At 42.9% G+C, this 22,393-nt stretch overlaps 2 protein-coding genes and 1 non-coding gene across 3 annotated transcripts in view; 2 read left to right on the plus strand and 1 right to left on the minus strand.

Annotated features, from left to right (window-relative positions):
• Positions 1-745: 745 nt before the first annotated feature.
• On the minus strand, positions 746-8,823 carry DENND10 (DENN domain containing 10). The gene is made up of 9 exons (XM_054276946.1): positions 8,756-8,823; positions 8,046-8,242; positions 6,915-6,994; positions 5,281-5,429; positions 4,990-5,101; positions 4,501-4,601; positions 3,302-3,409; positions 2,650-2,744; positions 746-2,004 (listed from the first exon to the last, which is right to left on the minus strand). The coding sequence occupies exons 1-9, from the start codon at positions 8,799-8,801 to the stop codon at positions 1,828-1,830; spliced, it is 1,065 nt and encodes a 354-aa protein (XP_054132921.1). The 5' UTR covers positions 8,802-8,823; the 3' UTR covers positions 746-1,827.
• A 1,985-nt stretch (positions 8,824-10,808) lies between these two features.
• The window catches only part of EIF3A (eukaryotic translation initiation factor 3 subunit A), a 29,675-nt gene continuing 18,090 nt past the window's right edge, over positions 10,809-22,393 (plus strand). Inside the window, exons 1-10 of the mRNA XM_054277129.1 lie at positions 10,809-10,931; positions 14,497-14,687; positions 14,890-15,026; positions 16,842-17,005; positions 18,035-18,234; positions 18,749-18,957; positions 19,436-19,607; positions 20,562-20,666; positions 21,423-21,521; positions 22,179-22,295. Coding sequence (XP_054133104.1) covers positions 10,883-10,931; positions 14,497-14,687; positions 14,890-15,026; positions 16,842-17,005; positions 18,035-18,234; positions 18,749-18,957; positions 19,436-19,607; positions 20,562-20,666; positions 21,423-21,521; positions 22,179-22,295 — 1,443 coding nt within the window. The 5' untranslated portion in view covers positions 10,809-10,882. The remainder of the gene's footprint in view (positions 10,932-14,496; positions 14,688-14,889; positions 15,027-16,841; positions 17,006-18,034; positions 18,235-18,748; positions 18,958-19,435; positions 19,608-20,561; positions 20,667-21,422; positions 21,522-22,178; positions 22,296-22,393) is intronic.
• LOC128937648 (small nucleolar RNA SNORA19) lies at positions 21,852-21,984 on the plus strand. Its single transcript, XR_008483058.1, has one exon. It is a non-coding gene; the product is annotated as a small nucleolar RNA SNORA19 (small nucleolar RNA).

Below are 22,393 nucleotides of genomic sequence, written 5' to 3' on the forward strand. Positions count from 1 at the left end.
TTCTCATCTGACTGTTTCATAGGCCCCAAAACAGCAATATTAAAGAAGCAGCAATATTAAACAACCATTAACAAAAACCATGAATGGGCAAATGGGGGAAAAAGCTGTAAAGCACTTACAGGTAAACAAAGGCAGTTGCAGTATTTTTCTCAGAAGTTAAAATTACATGCTACTGTGTTCAGAATTTAAACTTCAGACTAAGTGTTTAAAGCAGAATTTTACACCCCTGAAAATAGGGGACTGTTCTGAAACACTTTCATTTCCTGACTGTAACAACCACTCATTGTATACACAGAAGCCACATTCCTTAATCACATTCTAAAGTAGATTTCCTTAAGGTATCAGACACAGCAGAAGAACAATTCTTTCTCACATAGTTATTGATGAGCTCTACCAGTTTCAGAATAGCAAACTTCCAATTATTTAACAATATAAATACTGGTTACTAAAGTTTGAATCATAAGTATAAAATCTCTATGTAAAACCACATGCTACAGCCTATCTGTACAAAGGCCAGGAAAAAGGTTCTTTTTTCTTGTAACAAAGTGCTACTGCAGAATTGACTGATTTGTTGTGGACATTTCTGAACAAATACAGATTGTTTGGCTCAGAGCATTTCCTTACAGGCTCTAAATTCTTTCAGAAGATTGTAAAGCAGTTAGTTCAGGCTGCTCAGTTAAAAAAAACCAAAACAACCCAAAAAACAAACAAACAAAAAAAAACCCAAAAACAAACAATCAAAAAAACCCCATTCTTGAATTATGGCTGTGCAACCAAACAAGTAGGCAAATTTTAATTTTCTCTGAACTCTTTCCCAGTTTTCTGTATTACTTGAGAGGTTTCCATCTAGATTTCATTTACACAGAGCACCATCAGCCAGTACCTGTGTTCCAGCTCCAGTCATCCAAGAAGCTGCTGCTCCTCCTGTGGCACCTGGCCTTTTGAGCATTCCTGATGCATAAGGCTTTGACTCATCTGATTTTCTGTCACATGATCAGGAATGAATGGCCAGGTCTCTTCTCAGCTGAGAGCCCCAAGAGCTTCTCCAATGCCTCCAGCTGTAAGGCAGCACTTGTCCATCACCCTCACCCACTCCAAGCACAGTAATCCTGCATCTTATCCCTCCACCAGAGGCATGGGATGGAGTGAAAGGGGGAAAACCTCTAAGGCAAGAGTCCCAAAGAGGTGGCTCAACTCACACCTGAGCTTCAAAACATCCCTTCCTTTTCATACTAAGGCTGCCCATCAGATTTTCCCAGACATCCTTTATTCACACCTAGACACTTTCAAGTAGAAAGAGAGAACTTGTCCATTTATTTGGGATTTCCAGGTACCAGGCAGTCCAGAGCAGGAGCAGCATCTGACACCAGGCTGGCATCCCTGGAAGCCCAGGAGGAGCACTCAGAGCATGTTCAGGTGTCCTGTGCAGAGATCAGCACATCCCAGCTGTGCTGCAGCCTTGTTCCAGACCCCAGGCAGACAAGTCAGAGCTGGCCAGCCTCTGCAGTGTGCAGGACAAACAGCCACTGCACTGATGGACACACAGCCTGGACACACTGGCCTGTGCTACTTGTACATCCACTCGCTCTGTGGGGTGAAATACAGGAGCCACAGGTACACAGTGAGAGTTGGGGGAGATAATGACACCAGGAATGTTCCCAAATATGTCTCCACATGTTCCCAGTCAAGCTCCAATATTCTGCATTACATCAGTAACTAGGACATTGACTCATACCTTTAGTTTTCATATAAAATACCAGGTATACCTATCTGAATGGCAGAGACAGCTTTTTCAGAATTGGTCCATAACACTGCAGTGCATCAAAATCAGATTTTGAGCATTTGTTCAGCAGCTGCTAAATGAAAAAGGAAATTTTCTGTGGCTGGTGGAAATCGCTTTTGTTTCAGGGCCTCAGCACTAAGGGTTGGTTTTTCATTGCCATCAGAAACTTCAGTGAGTGAGGCTAAAGTAGCCAAGATTTCTTTTGTCTTCAGAGAAATGTCCTTAAGGAAGAGAAAAACAAGCAACCATGTATAGTATTAGGTATTAAAAGGTTTTCACATACACTTACAATAAAAAACAATCAATACAGAACAAAAAAAGGAAGCAATGGTAAACAAATAGCTCATTTAAATAAAGACCCCACTTGTAACAGTTCTTCAGCCTGCTCTTGTGCCATATTGGATAAAGGAAGCACAACCACTCCTCTCCTGACCTTACTGAGCTCTGTGACTGAGTCACTCAGTTGTGAAGTGTCTAATACTACATGGGGGAGGGAGTGATAAAATGCCATCATCATAAAAATCAGGTTTTATGGCTAAGAAGCCATATTTAGCAGGACCTTTTCGAGGTACTGCCAATACTATTGACAAAGCACTGAGCAAAATCCATGCCTTGTGGAATAAACCTGGGAAACCAGTCTTACAATCAACAGAATTTCTGAACTTTCTTCAGCAATGTAGTTACCCAAGAGATAATATAAACTAAGTTATCCTTAAAAGCCTGCATGATAAATAAAAATGCTCATTTGTAAAAAGGCAGAAGGTAGAAGAAACTGACTGATTCTCAGTGCCACTTTTCCTCCTACTCCCTCCTTCTGCCAAGATTCAGCAATAGAAGTTAATTAGATTTAAAAATAAAATATTAACCTTAATGACTTGGCTGTCTGATTTGTCTGGATCTTCTGCAGACTGAACAATTAGTTGTCCAATTTCTTTGTGAAGTTTTCCCATTGTCATTGCCTCTGTGTAAGAAAAAACCAAAACACCACACATAAAATGACCTTTTTTGTGATACCTAGAAATGTATATGAGTAACACACCAAACTGAGGAATCTTTTCATGACTGCCATTTGAAATCTGTTGATAAAGGCAATAACCTTGTATCAACAGCCAGTACCTCTGAAGTGGCCCAAAGCACTGATAAGGAGCAGCAAGATGATAAGCAACATAAAAGGTTTTCTTTCAAATAATCCCCAGACTTCAGGTATTTAGTGCCATGTTTTTCTAAAAACTCATGTAATATATCTCCATTCAGCTGAAAGTCTCTTCCATGTCTAACATGGATGTTATGAAATCTCAATTGTGCATTTTTTGGAAAACAAAGCACATCTTTATACAAATTCCAACTTTAACCAGTTTTCCAGGGTGGCAATAAAATGAAGACAGAAACTAACAAATTGACTTTTCAAAACCTGGATGGAAGAAGGATCGAGATTGTTTGATCCACAGCAAGGTTGAGCAGTTACTGTCAACTCTGGAATAAGCTGCCTCTAAATCCAAAATATAAAGAGCAACCAACCTTTTACTACAGGTGAAACTGTAATCTCACTGTCTGCCAAATTCACATACACATCATAGAGGTCTGATCTACTGCTCACTTCAGAGTCTGTAAATCCAGCAATGTAACCTAGAGCACAGAATTGAGCAAGATTAGGATCTTCAGAAATAAAATCAAAAATCACAGTCCTAAAGCCTCTTCTAAGAGTATCTGACACAAAACCCACTGGACCCAAGAGGCTGCTCTCTTGATATTATCAGTCATTCCACAAGTGCTCAGCAGATGCTTCATTTCCAAGGAGCTTAAAAATGAACTCCTAAAACTGCCTTGAGCATGGATTAACTGCTAACACTACAGCAATATCACCAAGTTACCAATGTGACATTTTAAACTCTCTTCCTCTCTTCCTACTAAAATTACTCATTTGTAACTCACTACGTTCCCAAAATCTCCACTCTGGAGCTTCCTGTCACAAAGTCAGTATTAGACTGGAACAGAGGAATAAACCCAGCAGATTTGCTTATTTATAGCATGTCAGATGAGCAAACCTGGAGCAGTTTTTCTCCATGGAAGGTGCTTAGTGAGCTGTAGAAATGCTGAAGATGAGCAGTCTCCTTGCTCATATGCTGTATAAAGAAGCCTCTTAATGGCCACATGATGTGTCACAGGAACCTCTGCACAAAGCTTGGGCCTGTTCCTGGATTGTGCATGAAGCACTGTGCACGCACAGCACTGTGTCACACAGACCAGCTCCTACAGGTAAACTTTACCTGGGATGAGGAGCCTCAGACTTCACTGACATCAAAACAGAAGTCTGGGACTTCAGGGTTAGGAATTAAAAGAAAAAACAAACATTCCATTACTAGTAATGTGTAGAAGCTGGGAGAAATGTTGCTTATCTAAGTGAGCTGGTTCTGTACAACAGGAAGACTTTTAATCCCTCCAATCAAAGCATCAAAGAAGTCTCAAGGCTGCTTTGCATCTGCGATTAGAGATAGACCGATGTGGATCCACCCAAAGCCACCAGATTAACTAATTATCTTCCCACATACTTGTTTAGCTGATTTGCCTTTTCCAAAGAAAATTATGTTTAACTTTGATCAATAGCATTAATAGCAAAATAACCTTTTTTTCCCTCCAAAGTTCCCTAGTGCAAAACTTTGCAGCAACAAGCTGAAATAGAATTTTCCTGGTATTTTTGATTAAGAAATCATCTCTACCTGTGCAGGCTTTTAAGGCTTCCAGTTCATCCTCATTTAGATGCACATATGAATGAAGAATTGACCAGTCTTGTCGATGCCACACTAAAGCAGGCAAAGTCCTAGGGAGATCAGGGTGCAGCTTGAGACACAGTACATTTTTACTTACACTAAATAAAGCTTCACACTAAAAACTGCATGCCATGAAAAAAAACAATTATAACTAGGTCCTGCTAAGGAGTGTGTATATTTATTTATTTATGAATTGTAGAAATTTCACCTATCAGTACAAGCAGAGTTTATCACTCATTCTGCCATTCAATTTCTCTGACTAGAGCAACATGCAGTTAAACCTTAAGAGGGATTTAGCAGAATTTCTATAAACAGGTTTAAGATGGATTTTTTTTCCTTAAAATACAGGGGAAAAAAATGAACCTCAATGAAGGTTCAAAATTTGTTGGACCTCTGAGGGTGGGTGGGTGGGTGGGAATGAAGGAATTGATAAAGTACCTGGTAAATTCCTGGATAGCTTCTATTCTAGGATGGTACACTACAATTCTCTTCTTTAACATCAGTGCAGTATATAAAATAACTGTTTCCATTCCAAACTGAGACACTATGTCTAGAAAAGAAAGGGAATTATTTTATAGAAGGTATTTATGCTGATATTTTTTGAAGAAGCTTAATAATAACAGCACAGGTAACAGTGTCAGCACAGTTTACTTGAAGCATGTATGAAAACAAGATTGTATTTTAGGCTGTAAGAAAGAAATCAGAGCGGAGACTGTGGCAGAGATTAACCTTTGATGGAGCCAGCAAGGTAAGCCTTCCGAGCATCAAAGTCCTTGCTGAGGAAGGATCCATTTTCTTCACTTTGGCAGATGCCCTTTGTGAGGACTGCAATGTAACTCTCCATCATTTTAACTGGGCTTCCATGCTTCAGGTAGATTCTGTGGGAAAAGGAGAGAGTCTGCTATTTTAACTGCAATCACTGCACCTATATTTATATAAATTAAAAGTCAGTATCACAAATAGCAATATTGTTGGCAATAATTCCAATTCTGGACACCTGGCTGAGGTTTTAAATACTAAACTAGAAGTCTTCCAACATGCACACAAACACAGCTGTCTTTTAGAATTTAAAATAACCCTGTATTTTTATTTCAGCTTTCTATTTTATGAATGAACCAGCATGGACTAAGATAGAAACACACCCCAAAGGTGCAGGTAGGTGTCCAGACAGAGGATTCTTTGTAGACTTGGAAGGTGTCTGCTTAATGAAAAAGCAACTACCACAGTAACTCCACTAACATGCAGATTACAACTACAGCTTTTAATTTTTTATCCAAGTATCTTTTCTTCTGTACTCTTTACTAAATGATGAAAGAAAAATATAAACATGTCCTTGATACTCAAAAAAAACCCAAAATGACACAGAGGAAGCACACCCTGAGAGAGCCATGCACTGTCAGCTGTCTTCCAGGAAGCACAGAGACACTGTAACCTCTTTTACAGGTTAGGATATTTCAGGAACAGCACTGAAGCTGTCAACTACACATTTTCCACAGCAGCTATAGCACAAAGCAACATCACACTTGAAACTCAATGATTATCATGCTTAGAAGAATCCATTCTAGATTTGAAAGGAAGTATTAGCTGGTAAGTCAGCAGAAATGTGATCCACAGTGAATCTAAGTTTGTCATGTATCACCAAATAAGAACACATCTCAGTTTTTCAGTACCCTGCAGAATTGGTAAGTCTGAAAGCATTTCCAAGCCTGCATTATATATAGTGAGTCCCAAGAGCACAATAACCTCACAACTGCACCCAATGAGCTGCAAAATCCCAGGGAATACTCTTGGTATCAAGAACTGGGACTGAACTAATTTGGAAACTGAAGGAAAAGTAAAATAAGAAGCAGACAGAAATGAGAATGGGGACATGAAGGGAAGTGAGTAAACAGGACAAGGAAATGAGAAGAGCTTTTTTGGTTGGAACAGGGCTCTTACTTCCCTATAGAAAAAGCAAAACCATCCCTGGGTGCTGTGCTTGGCTCACAGGAGCTGCAAGCAGCACTTACAAAGATGTTGTGAAGGGATCCAAATCATTCACCATACACAGGGTGATCTTTAAGTCCAGCACTGACATCTTCCCAAACATTTACACCTTTTAAAATATACTCTCAGAGAAAATGAGTGTGAGGGTGGTGGTGGTGTGTGTATGGAGAAGACACAGATTAAAACCCAATGAACATCTGACATTCACTCAACACTTCCTGTATATGACAGCTCAAATCAAGGGTTTTTATAAACCGATTTCCTTTGTAGGACTGAGTTTCCAGCAATTTGTTTGAACAAATGCAGCACAATGAATTGAACCTTTTGCTTTGGCAAGATCTAAGCATGCAGAACCTCAGGCCAGCTTTTGTACAGACCTGCAGAGGATCCTGGTGAAGGCTGCATATTTCTCTGGGTTGAAGTCTTTGGCTGTCAGGACAATGGAGAAGTGGGTCACCTGCACATGACACAGGCACAGAAACACACAGAGCTCAAGTAATGACCCCACAGGAACAGCCTTGGTCACTTCACTGTCCAAGCTCCTAACTGCAGGAATGGCCTGGACAGAGAACTTCTGATGTGACTCAGCTCTAGTACAGACTATCTTCTGCTTAACCTACACACAAGAGTTGCTTTCCTCTAACCTCATGAGGTTATTAAAAAACAGAAAGACATTTTCCTTCCCCATAGCAGGGAGGAAACTTCCAGAATTTGTTGCCATCAACATATTTAGAAAGAGACTGGAAAAAGCACAGACAGTAGGCCCACAAACAGAACTGCTCTAACTTCCTCAATCAAATGATTGTGGGCTGGGGCAGTACCAGACTGAAAGTCTGCAGACAATGATCAGGCTCACGTGTCCTCCTGAAATAGCATCTCCCACTGCACTATTGAAGACAGCACTGTGACATTTAATTTTATTTTACTTCATGGAAAATAAAAACTTGGAGTGAGGAAAGGTAAGCAACATTCTGCTGGGGGCATACCATCTTTCTACTTAAGAAGACAGCATGAAACATGAAAATTGAACAGACTCAACCAACAGTTGAATCATTTTTATAACAGGGAAAAGACAGAATATACAACTATATTTGCTGTCTCCCAGTAATAAATGCAGTGGCAAAGAAAGTACCTACAAAACTCAATCCTTTAGGGAAAAATAGCAGCAGGTTCTATAGGAACAAGACTCTGGACACTATGAAACAAACTCCATAGAAAGAAATAAAATGCTGAACTTAAAATGCAAATTACCTAGAAACAGCAGCATGAAATAGCATTTGTATGTTAACACAAAGAATTGGGTAATGAATATCTCAATCATTCTGTGATGCCATGTCCTGGTGACAAATGAAACAGACTAGCTGGACACCTGGACAGAGCTGCATCTGTGAGCACACAACACCTTGAATCCCTTCTCATTTCTCTCCATGAGAAAACACTGCTTAGCCCACAGAGAACTCTGCAGAAGCCCTCCCTGCATTCTGCTGAAAAACCCCACCAAGCCATACCTTCTTCAAGGCTGGAGAATCTTGAACTTCTACCGTTGTGATGTAGAACCAAGACCTTTTATACTGGCCGAACACAAACGTGTGGAGCAGTTTGTTTTCATCTGTAAGGCAGCACTTTCGCAGCAGCAGAGTCCTCAGTTCCGCTGTTACCGACGGATAACACCAAACCCACAAAACATCTCCGTTGGTGTCTTTTTCTATGGTGGAAAGATGTTCACTGTGAGAATGCCAAACAGCAGCAAGGAAGTAAATTGATGGGTTAATCAGGTTTGTTTCCTGGAATCAGATTAAAATTCCTCCTTACCCTGACCCTAGACATCCAGTTCTGCCACTACGGTTCAAGCCTTAAGGCAGGAATTCTGACACGGGTTTTATTTTTTTAAATGTTATTCTTGACCTGCTTCACGAAGTCCAAGAAGCACCAAGTTTGAATGCACGTTCAACATGAGCACGGCATTGAGGAACAAGCACCCGGACCAGCTCATTGATGATTTTCCCTATTTCTGATTTCGCAACACCAACCTCGGAAGCCGCGAATTTCAGACACTTCGGCCGAGTTGTGCACGGCTGAGCCCCGCAACAGGCAGAGCCGGCACCCCCGGCACGGCACCGCCCGGGCCCGCGGCCTCAGCGCGGCGGGCCCCGGTCTCCCGGCGGGCCCCGGTACCGCCCCAGCCCGGTTCCCTCGGCCCGGCTGCCCCGGCCCTCACCGATCAGCCCCACGGCCCGCAGCAGCTGCGCCTCCGGCTCTGCCATCTTCGCTCCGCCGCCTTCCGCCCGCCCGGCCCCGCTCCACCCTCACGGCCCCGCTCCGCCCCCCCGCCATTTACTGAGCGCTGCCTGCGGCTTCCTCCTCGGGGACCCGCCCGCCCGTTCTCCGGCGGGAACCGGGGAAAAAAGAATGGGTCTGGGAAAAAATGGGCCCTTTTTTTGTCTGCGTCACAGAATCCCTGGGATAGTCAGGTTGGAAGGGACCATGGAGCTCAGCCGGTGCCATCGCCGTGCTGAAGCAGGTCCCCAAGCACGGCACTCGGGAGCGTGTCCAGACGGCTTCTGGACGCCTCCAGGGAGAGAAACTAAACATTCCGTGGGCGGTGTCCCAGTGTATGATCACTGCACAATACAGGAGGAATTCCGTGTGTTCCTGCCTGCTGCCCCTTGTCCTATTGCTGGGCACCACCTGGTCCATCTGACACGTCCCTTCAGATAGTGACAGACATGGATGAGATCCTTGTCTCTTCTCCAGGCTGAACAGGCCCAGCTCCCTCAGCCTTTCCCCAAAAGGGAAGAGCTCCAGTGCCATCACCATCTCCACAGCCCTCTGTAAGTCACAGTTCATGTGAAATGTTACACAAAAGGAGGGTGGCCCTGCTGGCAACCACCTCCTGAAATCGTGGCCAGGATCTGTCCCCTGAGTAACCCAAACCAGACATCCCTGTGTTTCCACACAGCACGGATAAAGGCTGGCTCCTGCCCAGGTGGGGACTGAGTGGTGTGAGGAACAGTCATGGAAGCAGAACAACTATTCCTGAGTAACTCCACACACCAGCAAGTTTTTTGAGAATGTAAATCTCATTTGCAAGAATGTAATCTTATTTGCAAGTTTGGATGAGCAGTGGCACCTGAACATTGGACTCCATGACCTTAAGGGTCTTTTCCAACCTAAATGATTCCAGGAATACCATTATACTGATTAGGAGACGAAACTTCTGAAATAACTGATATAACTAGAGGAGCAACAGAAGCTGATAAAAAATGTGTGAAGTTGTGGGAAAGGCCAGGCCTGTCCCAGCCTGGCTAGGGAACACACTAAAGGGCAGCTTGCCATGTGATTTTCATGAAGTCATCAAGCACCCACGTTAGTAGGAAGAGACAAGACAGACGATACAAAATTGTCGTGAGGGCTTTTATAGATCCAAAAACATGGAGTGGGCTGCTCAATAGCAAACCCAGCCATAAATACCAGGCAGCACACCTGCAGTCCCCATGAGAGCACAGCTGCCCCCATGACAAGGCTGCAGGGACAGCCACTGGCTCTGTTGACATGGGCACAGCTGCCATCCTGACCTCAGATACTCACCCGACAGACTTTTAAATTAATTTTATGAACATAAGAAAAGCACTTGTTCAGCGCTATAAATACTTTAGAGATGACTCTATTTAATGCAGACTACTAAAACACACGTCTGTCATGGCTTAGGAATAGAATTCCCCAATTTAGTGTTCCCACTGAAACACCCCAGACCATGCACCACTCGGTCGCGTCCCCCTCACCTCCCCTTGTGATAGGATGGAGAACAAAGAGGGAAAGATCGCGGGTTGGGCTAAGAACAACTTACTAGAAGCAGATAAAGGATAGGAAAACGAACAGTAACAACAATGCTAATAACAAAGTGTGCGAGAGAGGCGAACGACTCACATGGGGCACAGCGCCACCCGACCGCCCCCCCGCTAAACCCCCTGATTTAAGGCTCGTTCGGACAAAGGGCTTTGTGGAGCTCGCCCCTCGCTCCCCTCACAGGCCCGATCTCTCCATGAACCCATCTCACAATCCCTTCAGGGTCCTGGTCCCAATCCCCCCCCGCTTTTTCCGCGATTTCCCCACGATCCCCTCCCGGTCCCGATCCCATTGCCCCGCGGCTCCGGTGCCGGTCCGGCCGGGCGGCCCGCGCGCGCGCCGGGCGGGGTTTCCGCTTCCGCCGCCGCGGCCGTGGCGGCGCGCGCGGGCCCCTTTCCCTCCCCTTCCCCTGGCGCTCCCTCCCTTTCCGGCCGCGCGTGCCGCCTGGCTGGAGCTCGGAGCCGCCGCCGCCCCGTGAGGAGCCGCCGCCGCCGCCATCATGCCGGTGTACTTCCAGCGGCCCGAGAACGCCCTGAAGCGGGCGAACGGTCAGTGCGGGCCGCGCCCACGCACACACACACAGCGCCGGGTCGCCTCCCGCTCCGCTCCCCGGCTCCCGGCCGCGCCCGCCTCGGGACCCCGCGGCCGGGCCCCCCCGGGAGAGCCCACCCGGCATCCCCCGGTGCTGAGCGGGGGCCGCCCGGGAGCGCCTGCCCGGGTGGGAGCGGGCGGTGCGGCGGCAGCGCGGGGAAAGGGCCGGGCAGGGCCGGCGCGGCCGCGCCGCATGGCGGAGGGGAGGCAGGCCCGGCGGGCGCGGGGAGCGGGCCCGGCCCCGCCTCCCGCTCCCCTGGGCCCCACGGCCGCCTCCGGGCGCAGGGGGAGCCGGGGCTGGCACGGCCTCGGCCCGCCGGCCTGGCCATGAGCGGGCCGGAGCGCGCTGCCCTGCCCTGCCCTGCCGGGGTGAGCGCACACGCGGGCTCATTCCAGGCCCTTGTGGGCACCGTGTGCTGTGTCCCGTCCTTCGGGTGACTCCGGCGAGAACGCAAATGGTAAAACTCCCTCGCTGCCGCACAGGCTGGTAACACTGGCTTGCCCCTGGAAGACCGACCGAGGGAGACAATTCAGCGCTGTAGCCGTTGCTTGCTGGCTGCCACATAAAAGCTGGACTGGTTATATTTATCAGCTGGCTCATTTCGGGCCAAACATATGGCTTTGACGCTTCTGTTTTTTATAGTATCCTATTTTAAGCCCTTAGCGAGGCCATTTAGACTGATCATTGTCACAGGGCTGATCGAAAGATGACACTTAAAGACATCCACAACTTAGGGATGATTTATGGGCCTTTAAATGACAGCAGGAGAGGCTGTGTGGTCTGGGGACTCTGCATTATCAAAGTACCTAGTATAACAAGAAAATGTGAAAGTACTGCGCATCCTCAAGATTTTTAATCAAAAATTCATTGTAAAAATCTTTCCCACAAAGATAAAAAGATGAAAGATAAAATCAGCTTCAGTCAGCGTTCAGGGATGAAGATGTGTTGTATCAGTCCTTTCACTGGATAAGATACACATACCATAAATTTATATTTGGAAATGCTTAGGTAGAGGAAGTGGTATTTGGTGTGCAAGTCACATTTCTGGAATATTGACTTTAAGCTGCTCATTATTATTATTATTATTGATGCTTTCCTGGTATTTAAGTTCACATTTCTTAGAGTGCTGCAAGTCTGCTGTGTTGTGTTGAAGTGAAGGAGTGGAACTGCAGGGGGTGTTCTCCAGACAGATGCTGGCAATCCTGAATTTCAGTGGGCTGAATGGAAAACATGGCAAGCAGTGTCACATCTTACAAACTGCAGGGGCTCAATCTAACCACAGCCAAGCATATTAAAGGGTGGAAAGTCGTACCTAAGGCAGATTGTGTGTTGCAGGAAGCAGTTTAATGTTAAACTGGCATTTTTAATGGGGACATTCAGTGCAGTTTCCAGAGTCTCAGTGTGTGTTTTATAAGGCTCAAGTGAGCATTAGAAGCACTTCATGTTCTCAATGACTTCAGCATACAGAGGTGATGTTTGGAAATATGAAGAGCATGAAGAATTTTAAGTATATACAGATTTGTAAGAAAAGTGTTTTTATAATTGAGTAATGTAGGTCAAGGCAAACCCTCAGCTATTGTTAGTATTTGGCATTGCTTTGTAGTCAGGCATGTAATGCAACTTTAGGGAGTGTTTTATTGTTGCAGATAACAGCCTGCTTACTGTTAGAGATACTGTAAAGCACTTGACATCTTTGTCACCTCGTGTAGTGACATGTTTTCTCAGATTGAAAACTGAGCCTAATTCAGGATTTAGGGTTAGCAGCAGTGAGTTGATGTGTATCAGCTGGTTCTTGACCACTCAGCTTCAGTTGCTACTCTGGATACCTGTTAGCATTTTAAGGAGTATAAAAGTACAAAAAGAAGGTAACTCTTACAGCTACTTATGGACTCAGCTTTACAGTTTATATGTTACAGATCTGAGTTTCCATAACTTACAGTTCCTACTGCAAAGCTTGGCATTGTGTGCTGTATTTGATTCTTCAGGTTCATTTTGTGCTTTTACTGAAGTGTCTCTTAAATTAGCCTTAATTATTTGACTTACTTGTAAGAACCTGCTTGGCCAGACTTAATTAAAAGTTTCAAAACAACATAAATTAATTTTGTGCTTTGTCCAGTTGGTTATCGACCACTGAGCCCTGTGCTTGGAGTGCCCTGGCATTGTTGCAGGATCAAACTTGCCTTTCAAGTTTATTTTCATAAATGAAGTGTAAAGCTCAACAGTAATTGTCTCAAAAGCAGCTCTGAGATAGAAGAGCAGTGTAAATTATGGGATGGAGGGTAGCTTTATTAAATTTCCTCTGGTGAGTAAAGTACTGCTGGGCACTGCCTCACCGTAACTTTGATTATCTTCAGTTGTATCAGGTGCTTTCTCTAGACAGGAGCTTGCTCATCTTCTGCCAGCTCAGTATTTACATAAACTGATCCATGAATATGAGCTGTTGTGGTCCTTAAATTAAAACCACTCTGCTGCTTTCAGTCTAAACCTTTTGCCATGTTTAACTTCAAATTTGAGATTCCAAAACTTGGAAGCTGTCTGACGCCCGAGTCCCTGGAGCAGGCTCCTACTTTAACAATTTCTGCCATTATTTCTTTAGGAATGAGGGCTTTCCAAGGTACTTCATGGCAGTACTGACTCCACCCTCAGCCTTTAAGAACAGGCATATTTCCCACTGGCTGTACTTGACCTCCCTTATCTTTTAAACCGATTTGCTTCCCATTCTGTGTGTTCATTTCTCCTGCTGCTCTGCAGTGCAGGTTTCATTCAGAGCAGGGTCTGTGTTTGTGGGTCGCTGCCTCAGTGTTTCCAGTGGGTGCTTTGCTGTGTTTTGTGCAAGGCAGAATGTGTGGGGTGTCAGAGGTGGGAGTTGCTGTGATGCTGAGAGCTCCTGTTAATAACAGCAGCTGCTTAGGGATGAGTAAATGGTGCACTGGTTTCAGCAGCAGGGCTGATCTAAAAAGTGTCTGACCTTTCAACTGAACTGCAGCAGCTTTTGATGCAACTTCTGTAAACTGAAGTGCTAAACCACTCAGGAGTTAAAAACAACAAATGAACAACTTTGCTATGCTTTTTTTCCTTCCTCCCTCCCTCACCTTTTCCTTCCACCTCCCTCATACCATTTGTGGTATGTTTTGTACCTTGTTAAATGCCCATGGTAGGTGCTGTACCCACAAGCCTCCTGGTGGGTATTCCTTGTCCTTGATGAAACCAGGATGGTTAAAACTGGATGTGTGCATTCATACACATCCGTGTGTATGAAGTGCTCAGTCATGCCTGGATGGATGGAGTGACATCTCTGCTATCCTGAAATTCCCATGTTAATTTCCTGGTCAACATTTGTTTGCCAGTTATGTCATTGAATGACTGGCATTGAGTTGCCAATGTTTTTGATCCGACCAACTAAATCAAGCCATCAATGTACTCTAGATAGAATTAATGAAATACTGAGTGTTTCCTGTGTTAAGCGTAAAAAATGCATCTTCTGGTGTGCAAGTTTTTGCTAACTGGGATTTTACTTTCAGAATTTCTTGAGGTTGGCAAAAAGCAGCCTGCCCTCGATGTTCTCTATGATGTTATGAAAAGTAAGAAACACCGAACATGGCAGAAAATCCACGAGCCGATTATGCTGAAGTACCTGGAGCTCTGCGTGGATCTGCGCAAGAGTCACCTGGCAAAGGAGGGATTGTACCAGTACAAGAATATTTGCCAGCAGGTATGGCTTTTGAATTTTTATTGGATGTATTTATAGCAAGCGTGGTATCTGTCAGCTGATATAATCTAAAAGTAACTGATTTGTCCTGAATTAGGATTAATCTGCTTTTTAGATGTTCTTGGGTTTGTAGCAGTTACATTTTAAAAGATATGTTGCCTATTGTGGGTGGAAACATCTTCCCATTTTTTTGTCTTTGGTGTAGGTTAACATCAAATCCTTGGAGGATGTTGTTCGAGCCTATTTAAAATTAGCTGAAGAAAAAACAGAAGCAGCTAAGGAAGAATCCCAGCAGATGGTACTGGACATAGAAGACTTGGATAACATTCAGACTCCAGAAAGGTGAGCAACCTGTTCACAGAAGGTATCCCTAATTTCATTCACAGAGCTGAGATAAAAATGTGGTAGACTTGAAATGGAATACTAGTGGGTTTCTAGAGGTTTTAAAGGTAGGGATAAAGGCAGGAATTTTACATTGAATAAAATCCCGAGTAAAGAAAGCAAGCAGTAAGGAGTAGAAAATCTAGGTGCAGTGGGAGTGGTTCTGGGAGTTGGGTCACCACTTTCCAGTGTCTGCTCAGATCTGCATCTCTAGCGGTTTTGGAGAGTTTATTATGGTAAACTGATCATTGCTAGTTGATGTAGAAATGCTGTTAATTATATCAGATCAATGTAATTCTTATGTGTGATAGCCTCCGTTTCTTCTGACCACATTGTGCACATACAAACAAAAGGAAATGTTACTTTATATTTGCTTGGTTAAGTGATGAGATAATAGAAGAAAGAACATGATATGTACAGTCAAGAGAGAATTAATAGGATAGGTAATGAGAACATAGAATGGTGATAGAAATGATAAAAAATTGGAAGAAATTACTGAATATTTGTCTTGTGTAGGAATAGAGTTGTAGTAGTCAAATAATACTCATAAAAACCTGCTCTGTATTTACATGTTAAGAGCAAAACTCTCTAGTAGAAGTTGGTTGCAAAAAAGAGGAGGTGGCAGACGTGTCCTCAATAGGGGGCAGTGCCATTCATGTTATTTCAGTGCCTGAAATTGTTACAGAGGATTCCACTAATAGTTAAACAGTGAAGATTGACTGACCTCTCTTTTCCTTGTTCTCTTTTCTGTAACAGAGGACTAGAGAATGGATCTTTTCAATCACACTTCTCCTCTAAACAAGCACAGTTTCCTTACTGTTTTTTAGGTCCTGTTTTCTAGACTTCTCATGCTTTTTTGCTGGATTCACCTCTTGATCTTTTAGAGAAAGCACTGGTGATGTGTCATGTTTAATAGTGTATGTAGTACCCAAGGATGCCAATTAAAACTGCAAATGGTGTAGTAGAAAAGATACAAGAGTTAAGACTTTATATTAAAAACAGTTCAAAAAGAATTTTCAAAATGAAGGCTTAGGGAAGATGGTTTTTTGTGAATTTAATATGTTGAGTGGATTGTTTAGCAGAAAGGGATCATGTGGGACATAGCACTGAATTGGTCTCAGTGTCTTTGGAATGCTTTCCCCTGTCTTATATTCCTGTGAGGAGGGAATGAAGTTCTAAATGCAAGATTATTGTGTCTTACTTCTGATGTATTTAATCATCTTGTTCATGTCAGAATTTGTAAAGGATTTGAAGTGCTAGTGTGAGTATTCTGGTTTCTGATGTGTGCAGATGATACCACAGCATTTGTGTCACATGTCAACATGAAGTGAACTCTGGCAGCAGTGCTGGTGACTAAAAGGGAAGTGTCAGCAAGTACTAAAGTGTCTGCATTGGCACTGATACTTGACTCTAACAGAGGTACAGGACACAGCTCCCTGCTAGGAAAGGGAAGGTGAAAATCCTGGACTTAGTTTCCTTTGAAGGATACAAGTTTCTGATGTCTTACCTCTGGAGCTTGAACATGTCAGTCATATAGGCAGTGGCCAAAGTTTGAAACTTAAAACTTTGAAATATTTATCTGCATCCTTTAAAGGAAAAAGGAGCCATCTGAGGGACCAGTTTGAAAATAAGCAATAGACCATTCAGCAGCAATCAGCTGTTCAGATTTGTCCAGACTTATCTTAGAACCTGGTAAGAAAAATTGATGCGAAAGAATTATAGAGAATAACCCACTTCTCTTTTTTCTCTTTCCTTACTCCACTGCCCTGACTGAAGTGTTCTTTTGAGTGCTGTAAGTGGAGAAGACACTCAGGATCGTACTGACCGCCTGCTTTTGACACCCTGGGTTAAATTTCTGTGGGAATCCTATAGACAGTGTTTGGATCTTCTCCGAAATAATTCTCGAGTAGAACGCCTGTACCATGACATTGCACAGCAAGGTAGGTGCAAAAGTTGGAAGCTTGAACTGTAATGATGTGGTGTGTCCCCCTTAAGGGGAGGGGAACATCAAGATTTGTAGATGCATGTGGTCAAAAGGAACAACAAGAATCAGAGGGTCCTCGAAAGCTTACAGAGTTTAGTAGTGAATGACATGCTTGGCATGAAAATTGGTGTGTTAGTCCCAGTATAACCCACATAAATGGGTTCTGGGTAAAGGGATAGGGTGGAACAAGAGAGGGTTAAATTAAAGAAGAGGGTTAGAGAGAAAGAATGGGAGGGTAAAAGAGAGAAGTCACCAGTCCTCAGTGTTGATCCAGCTGATGGGGGTGTCCTGGGGTGTACACACACCTGGACTTGACCTTTTTATAGATGAGTTTCTCACTTGTTATGCAGATCCGTTCTCATGCTCCATCTGTTCTTCTGGACCTTTCTGGAAATGGGTTGGAGGGCTTCCAGGGTTTTGGGTGGTCTTGATCCCCCTCTACAGTCCATCCTCTCTTCTTGGCCTCTTTCCTACACTTGTGTTGTGCTTATCTCTGGAAACCAGAACAAGGACTGGTGTTTGAGAACTGTGGGGTTAATGACAGGGTTTTAGTCTGTGTAATATCCAGTCATTTGAAAGCTTCGTTTGACTTTACCATCTTTAGATGACTTGAGAATTTTTGCCCCACATTTTACAAAGCCAAAACCTGAATTCATGCCATTCACAGGATTTTGTGTGCTCTTAGTTCAGACTAAAAGCTGGAATCACTACATAAATTAGAACATTTTTAAAGAGACTTAAAGTATTCCCTTTGCTCTTTAATCTTAATTATGTGGAAACATCTTCATCTTTTGAGGTCAAGATGAAAATGCGCTGCATTGTCACTTACTCATTATGTGTGACAGATTGTATCATGTTTGAGATGTCTTTTGACTGCAAATGAAGATTTTTTAAGTGTACTGATTTACATACTTGAATCCCATTTAGAAGTACTGTGAAGTCACCATTAGTGAACATTTTCCATTTCCATCGTTCCTTTTTGCAGCTTTCAAGTTCTGCCTGCAGTACACGCGGAAAGCGGAGTTCCGCAAGCTCTGCGATAACCTGCGCATGCACCTGGGGCAGATCCAGCGGCACCACAACCAAAGCACAGCCATCAACCTCAACAACCCTGACAGCCAGTCCATGCACCTGGAGACCAGGCTGGTGCAGCTGGACAGTGCTATCAGCATGGAGCTGTGGCAGGTATGCACCAGGGCTCCCCATCATGCTTGGTCTGCAGCCTTTCCAGAATTTTCTCCAAGCTGTTCTTGTCTCATGGTACATGCAGCAAGGTGAAGAGAGGATAAGAGCTAAAGAATAAAGTTTTAATATCTAGAATATTGAATGCATAGACTGGTGTTCTTGCACAGGATTTCAAACCAAGCTTTGATGGTAGAACTTTGAGAGATTTTTTGTTTGGCTCCCCACTCACCTTGGTTTGTAGCTTGACAATCGGAATGAAACGAGTTTTCAAAAATACCAACTTCTAAGCAGATTGTTAAAGTGAATGTATCCAAATAATTTATTAAGAAAGATGTAATTTCATGTGGCTGACAAAACTTTCAGATTTAAAAGTTGTGATTGAAGATCACAGCTTTCAGTAGTATTAAATATTTTATAGTCTTATAACCTTTAATAGATTTGTATTTTTCCATTTTTGTGATGTTGCAAAAAACTTCCTAACAATGGTGTATTTGGTTGTTTTGGGTTTTTTTAGGAAGCTTTCAAAGCAGTGGAAGATATTCATGGACTGTTTGCATTGTCAAAGAAGCCACCCAAACCACAGCTGATGGCAAATTACTACCACAAAGTCTCAACTGTCTTCTGGAAATCAGGAAATGCTCTTTTTCACGCATCCACCCTTCACCGCCTTTATCACTTATCGAGGGAAATGCGAAAGAATCTCACACAAGAGGAGATGCAGAGGTGGGGAAAGATGCTTGCTGTGATCTTAGAATCTGCTTTTAACCCCCTAGGTTCAAAAATAAACTAAATTGTACCCCAAAAGAAGCAGATGACATGTATGGCTATGAGCAGCTCTGCCTAAATTGGCCAGTACTAATTGCCTCAAAAGAAACCTAGAGCAAGGAGGATGTTTTACAAAGCTGCAGTGTAAGTATTGTGAACATTAGCATCACCTTAGTTAAGCTTCCTTCTCTTTACTGAGGAGAAATGCAAGTCAATAAATATCTGGTGGTTTGTTTTCTTTTTCTCTTTTGAGTGGTGGTATTTTCCTCACAAGATTTCACTGTTTCTTCTCATGCTATAGTTGGTGTCTCCTCTGTTATTTCTGGTGTTTTTACACATTTTTGCATCATGGATGCTCCCCATTCCTCTCTTGAGCTGGTACATCCATGAACAGGAATTAGTAAGCATTCTTTTTGCACTTCTGCTTTGTCACCAGGATGTCCACTCGAGTCCTTTTGGCCACTCTGTCCATTCCCATAACCCCAGAGAGAACTGACATCGCTCGTCTCCTGGACATGGACGGGATCATCGTGGAGAAGCAGCGGCGCCTGGCCACGCTGCTGGGGCTGCAGGCGCCCCCTACCCGGGCCAGCCTCATCAATGACATGGTGGGTGCTGGGGGTCAGCTCAGCAGCTCCTCAGTGCTGAGTCCTGCTCCTTCTAGAGTGCTCTGCTTAGCTGTGGGATGGAAACTTTATAGCTAAAACAGCTGTGTGGGTAATTGGAACTTCATTGCAGATTCACAAGGAGTGTTTGGAAATGGCAGTGATAATGAACACTTACAGTCTTTTATGTCACCCAAACTACAAATACTGATTTGAAACACTGGGGGGTCTGAGACATGTTAGAATCTAGAACTTTGGAGTTTTTTTCCAACTCTGAAGTGTGTAATTAACTGAACCAAGTGCTTATTTTTCTGTTTTAAATGTGTTTTGGATAAGCACAGGCCAGATGTCAAATGTTGGACCATATGGATCTAAGTGATTATGAAAACTTCCTTGTGTTTAATTTGAAAGGATGTTAGATTTATCTATCCTCAGACCTCCCCTAATGTTCATGAACAAATTAGACATTAAGTAATGGGTATTTTCAGAGAATGTTTGAATTTCTTGCAGTCATTTGCACTCATATCTAAAATTTAGGTTCAAAGCTCATTTTACAATTTGAATTAATTCTTCTTGCAGCACCTTTCCAGTCTGCCTCAAACCCACAATTTAAGGCTTCAGAAATTTAATAATGAACAGGGATGTGTGATTTTAGTTTGGATGTGGGCCTATGTTTGTGTAGTAGGCTTGTGTCTTAGAAATGGCTGAGGATGGTACTCTAGTCTGTTTAGATTGTTTGTTTTTTGTCCACTTTTTCGTTTTTAACTACATTTAAGTGATGTAGTGTAGAACTACTGTCACCACAGTTAAGAATGTAATGAAAAGTACCTAGTTTCCTGTATTAAAAACCACATCTGTTTCCTGTTTAACTTGTTGAATATGAAATTCTTAAAGCATTAACTATTGGTTAATACTGTATTTATATTGACATCTTTGGAATTTTTTTGTTGACTGTAGGTCAGGTTCAATGTAGTGCAATATGTTGTCCCAGAAGTGAAAGAACTTTACAATTGGCTTGAAGTAGACTTTCACCCCCTCAAGTTGAGTGCCCGTGTCAGCAAGGTAAGGTTTTTGTAGCTCTGTGTGTGTAGTAATTGGTCTTGACTAATAGTCTGTTATTTCAATATTGATTTGTGGTAAATATCAACCAGCTTTTTCTGTTGCCTGATTTTTCAGTAGTAGCCTTATTTGGTGAAGTTCCATCACCATGACATGTGCGCAGGTTACTGAAATAGAATGAAAATTCACTCAGGTCTTTTGGGTGCTATTCAGAGGGCTCCATAAAAGTGCAGAGTTTTGATAATACATCAGAAGGTTTTGTTGGTGGAGATGATACTGAGTTAATTTTGTTTAAAGGTGCAAAGTAAGAATACTGTGTGTACACGTGGGCACATGCTGGCAAGTGGGTTGTATGCTAAGTGGAAAGATCAACCAATGCCTGGTTTTACTATTAAAAGGTAGAGTGTTGGGAGGTAGAATAATGTGAGAGTTGATTAGATTAGTGTAAATTCTGCAGCTGATGAAGCACATCATGTTCTTTTTCTTTGATAGTGGGAACAAAGATATTTGAGGTGCTAAAAAGAACTTGAAGGTAAATTAGCAGTGTGGTAAATGTTGCCAGTACTGTCAGTCGCCTTCATACAAAAACTGTCAGCTCTCCTTTGTAACTGTAAGTGTTGTGATCAAAGGATGCACTTCAGTAAAACAGTATCTGGACAGAAGTGCTCTTGTTTTAAGAGTTTAAACCAGAAATGTTACTTTAATGGTGAAGTTTGTACAGGTCAATGCAGATAGAGTAACTTTTCAGACTTTTGATAGGTTCTGAACTGGGTGAAGGACCAAGCTGAGAAGGAACCTGAGCTGCAGCTGTACATTCCTCACCTGCAAAACAACACCATCCTTCGCCTTCTGCAGCAGGTATGAGTAAAGAGAGTGTATGTTCCTCAGTATACATAAGTTAGAATGTGCTTTGGAGGAAGATTAGGTTGGGAATAATTTTTCTTTCTATCAAATAGAGGACTGTTTGATTTTCAAATACATTTTTCTTATATATAACCCATATCTTCGGTTTGTGCATCATTTAACTACAGCTGTAGTAGCTATACTTGATAGTGGGGTGCAGTGGTGTAGTTTCTTCTCTAGATTTTCATCATTACTTCTCTTTGGAGTAATATCAGGGAGGGACATCTTTCACATTGGTTTTAGTTTCTTTTTTTTTTTAATGTTTATATCTAAGTTTTTTGTAAAATGCACATTTCATTGACCTGCTTTCGTTACCAGTGATGAGCAGTGTTATTTCTGGTGTGCTAAAGAAATAGTTGAAGGCTAATTAGCAGCATAGCTGGATGTAGTTACTGCTGCCAGTCTCCTTCATACAAAGCAGCCATTCAGGAATGGGTTTTAATCTGAATACAGTACAGAAATAGAATCCTCAAACAGTATTTGCAACTACATTCATGTGTATACATTCATTTGTTGACAATTTAGCGAGTTAACTTTAAGGCCTGTGCAACAACTTTTACTTCTGATTTCTTTTTATTGAGGAAAAATACTGATGTTTCTGTTCACATTCAGGTGGCCCAGATTTATCAAAGCATTGAGTTTGCTCGGCTGTGCACCCTGGTTCCCTTTGTGGATGCCTTCCAGCTGGAGCGCTGTATCGTGGATGCAGCCAGGCATTGTGACCTACAGGTGAGGGCTGTAAAAGACTTTGTGTATTGCATGTGATAAAGAGGAACTGGTTAGCAATGTGCAGGAAGAGACTAGAGTGATTTAGCTTTCAGTGCTAA

The sequence above is a fragment of the Melozone crissalis genome, unplaced genomic scaffold, assembly GCF_028551555.1.
Source record: "Melozone crissalis strain CALT ecotype California unplaced genomic scaffold, PUWL_Pcris_2 ptg000019l_1, whole genome shotgun sequence".
Taxonomy (NCBI): Eukaryota; Metazoa; Chordata; class Aves; order Passeriformes; family Passerellidae; genus Melozone; species Melozone crissalis.

Excerpts from the sequence above, each read along its gene's own strand:
- DENND10 (XM_054276946.1), bottom strand. The coding sequence starts at position 8,801 with ATGGCAGAGCCGGAGGCGCAGCTGCTGCGGGCCGTGGGGCTGATCG. Across the intron at positions 6,995-8,045 it reads ATTCTCCAGCCTTGAAGAAG|GTGACCCACTTCTCCATTGT; the intron begins GTATGGCTTGGT and ends TGTCATGTGCAG. Across the intron at positions 2,005-2,649 it reads CAGACAGCCAAGTCATTAAG|GACATTTCTCTGAAGACAAA; the intron begins GTTAATATTTTA and ends CTCTTCCTTAAG.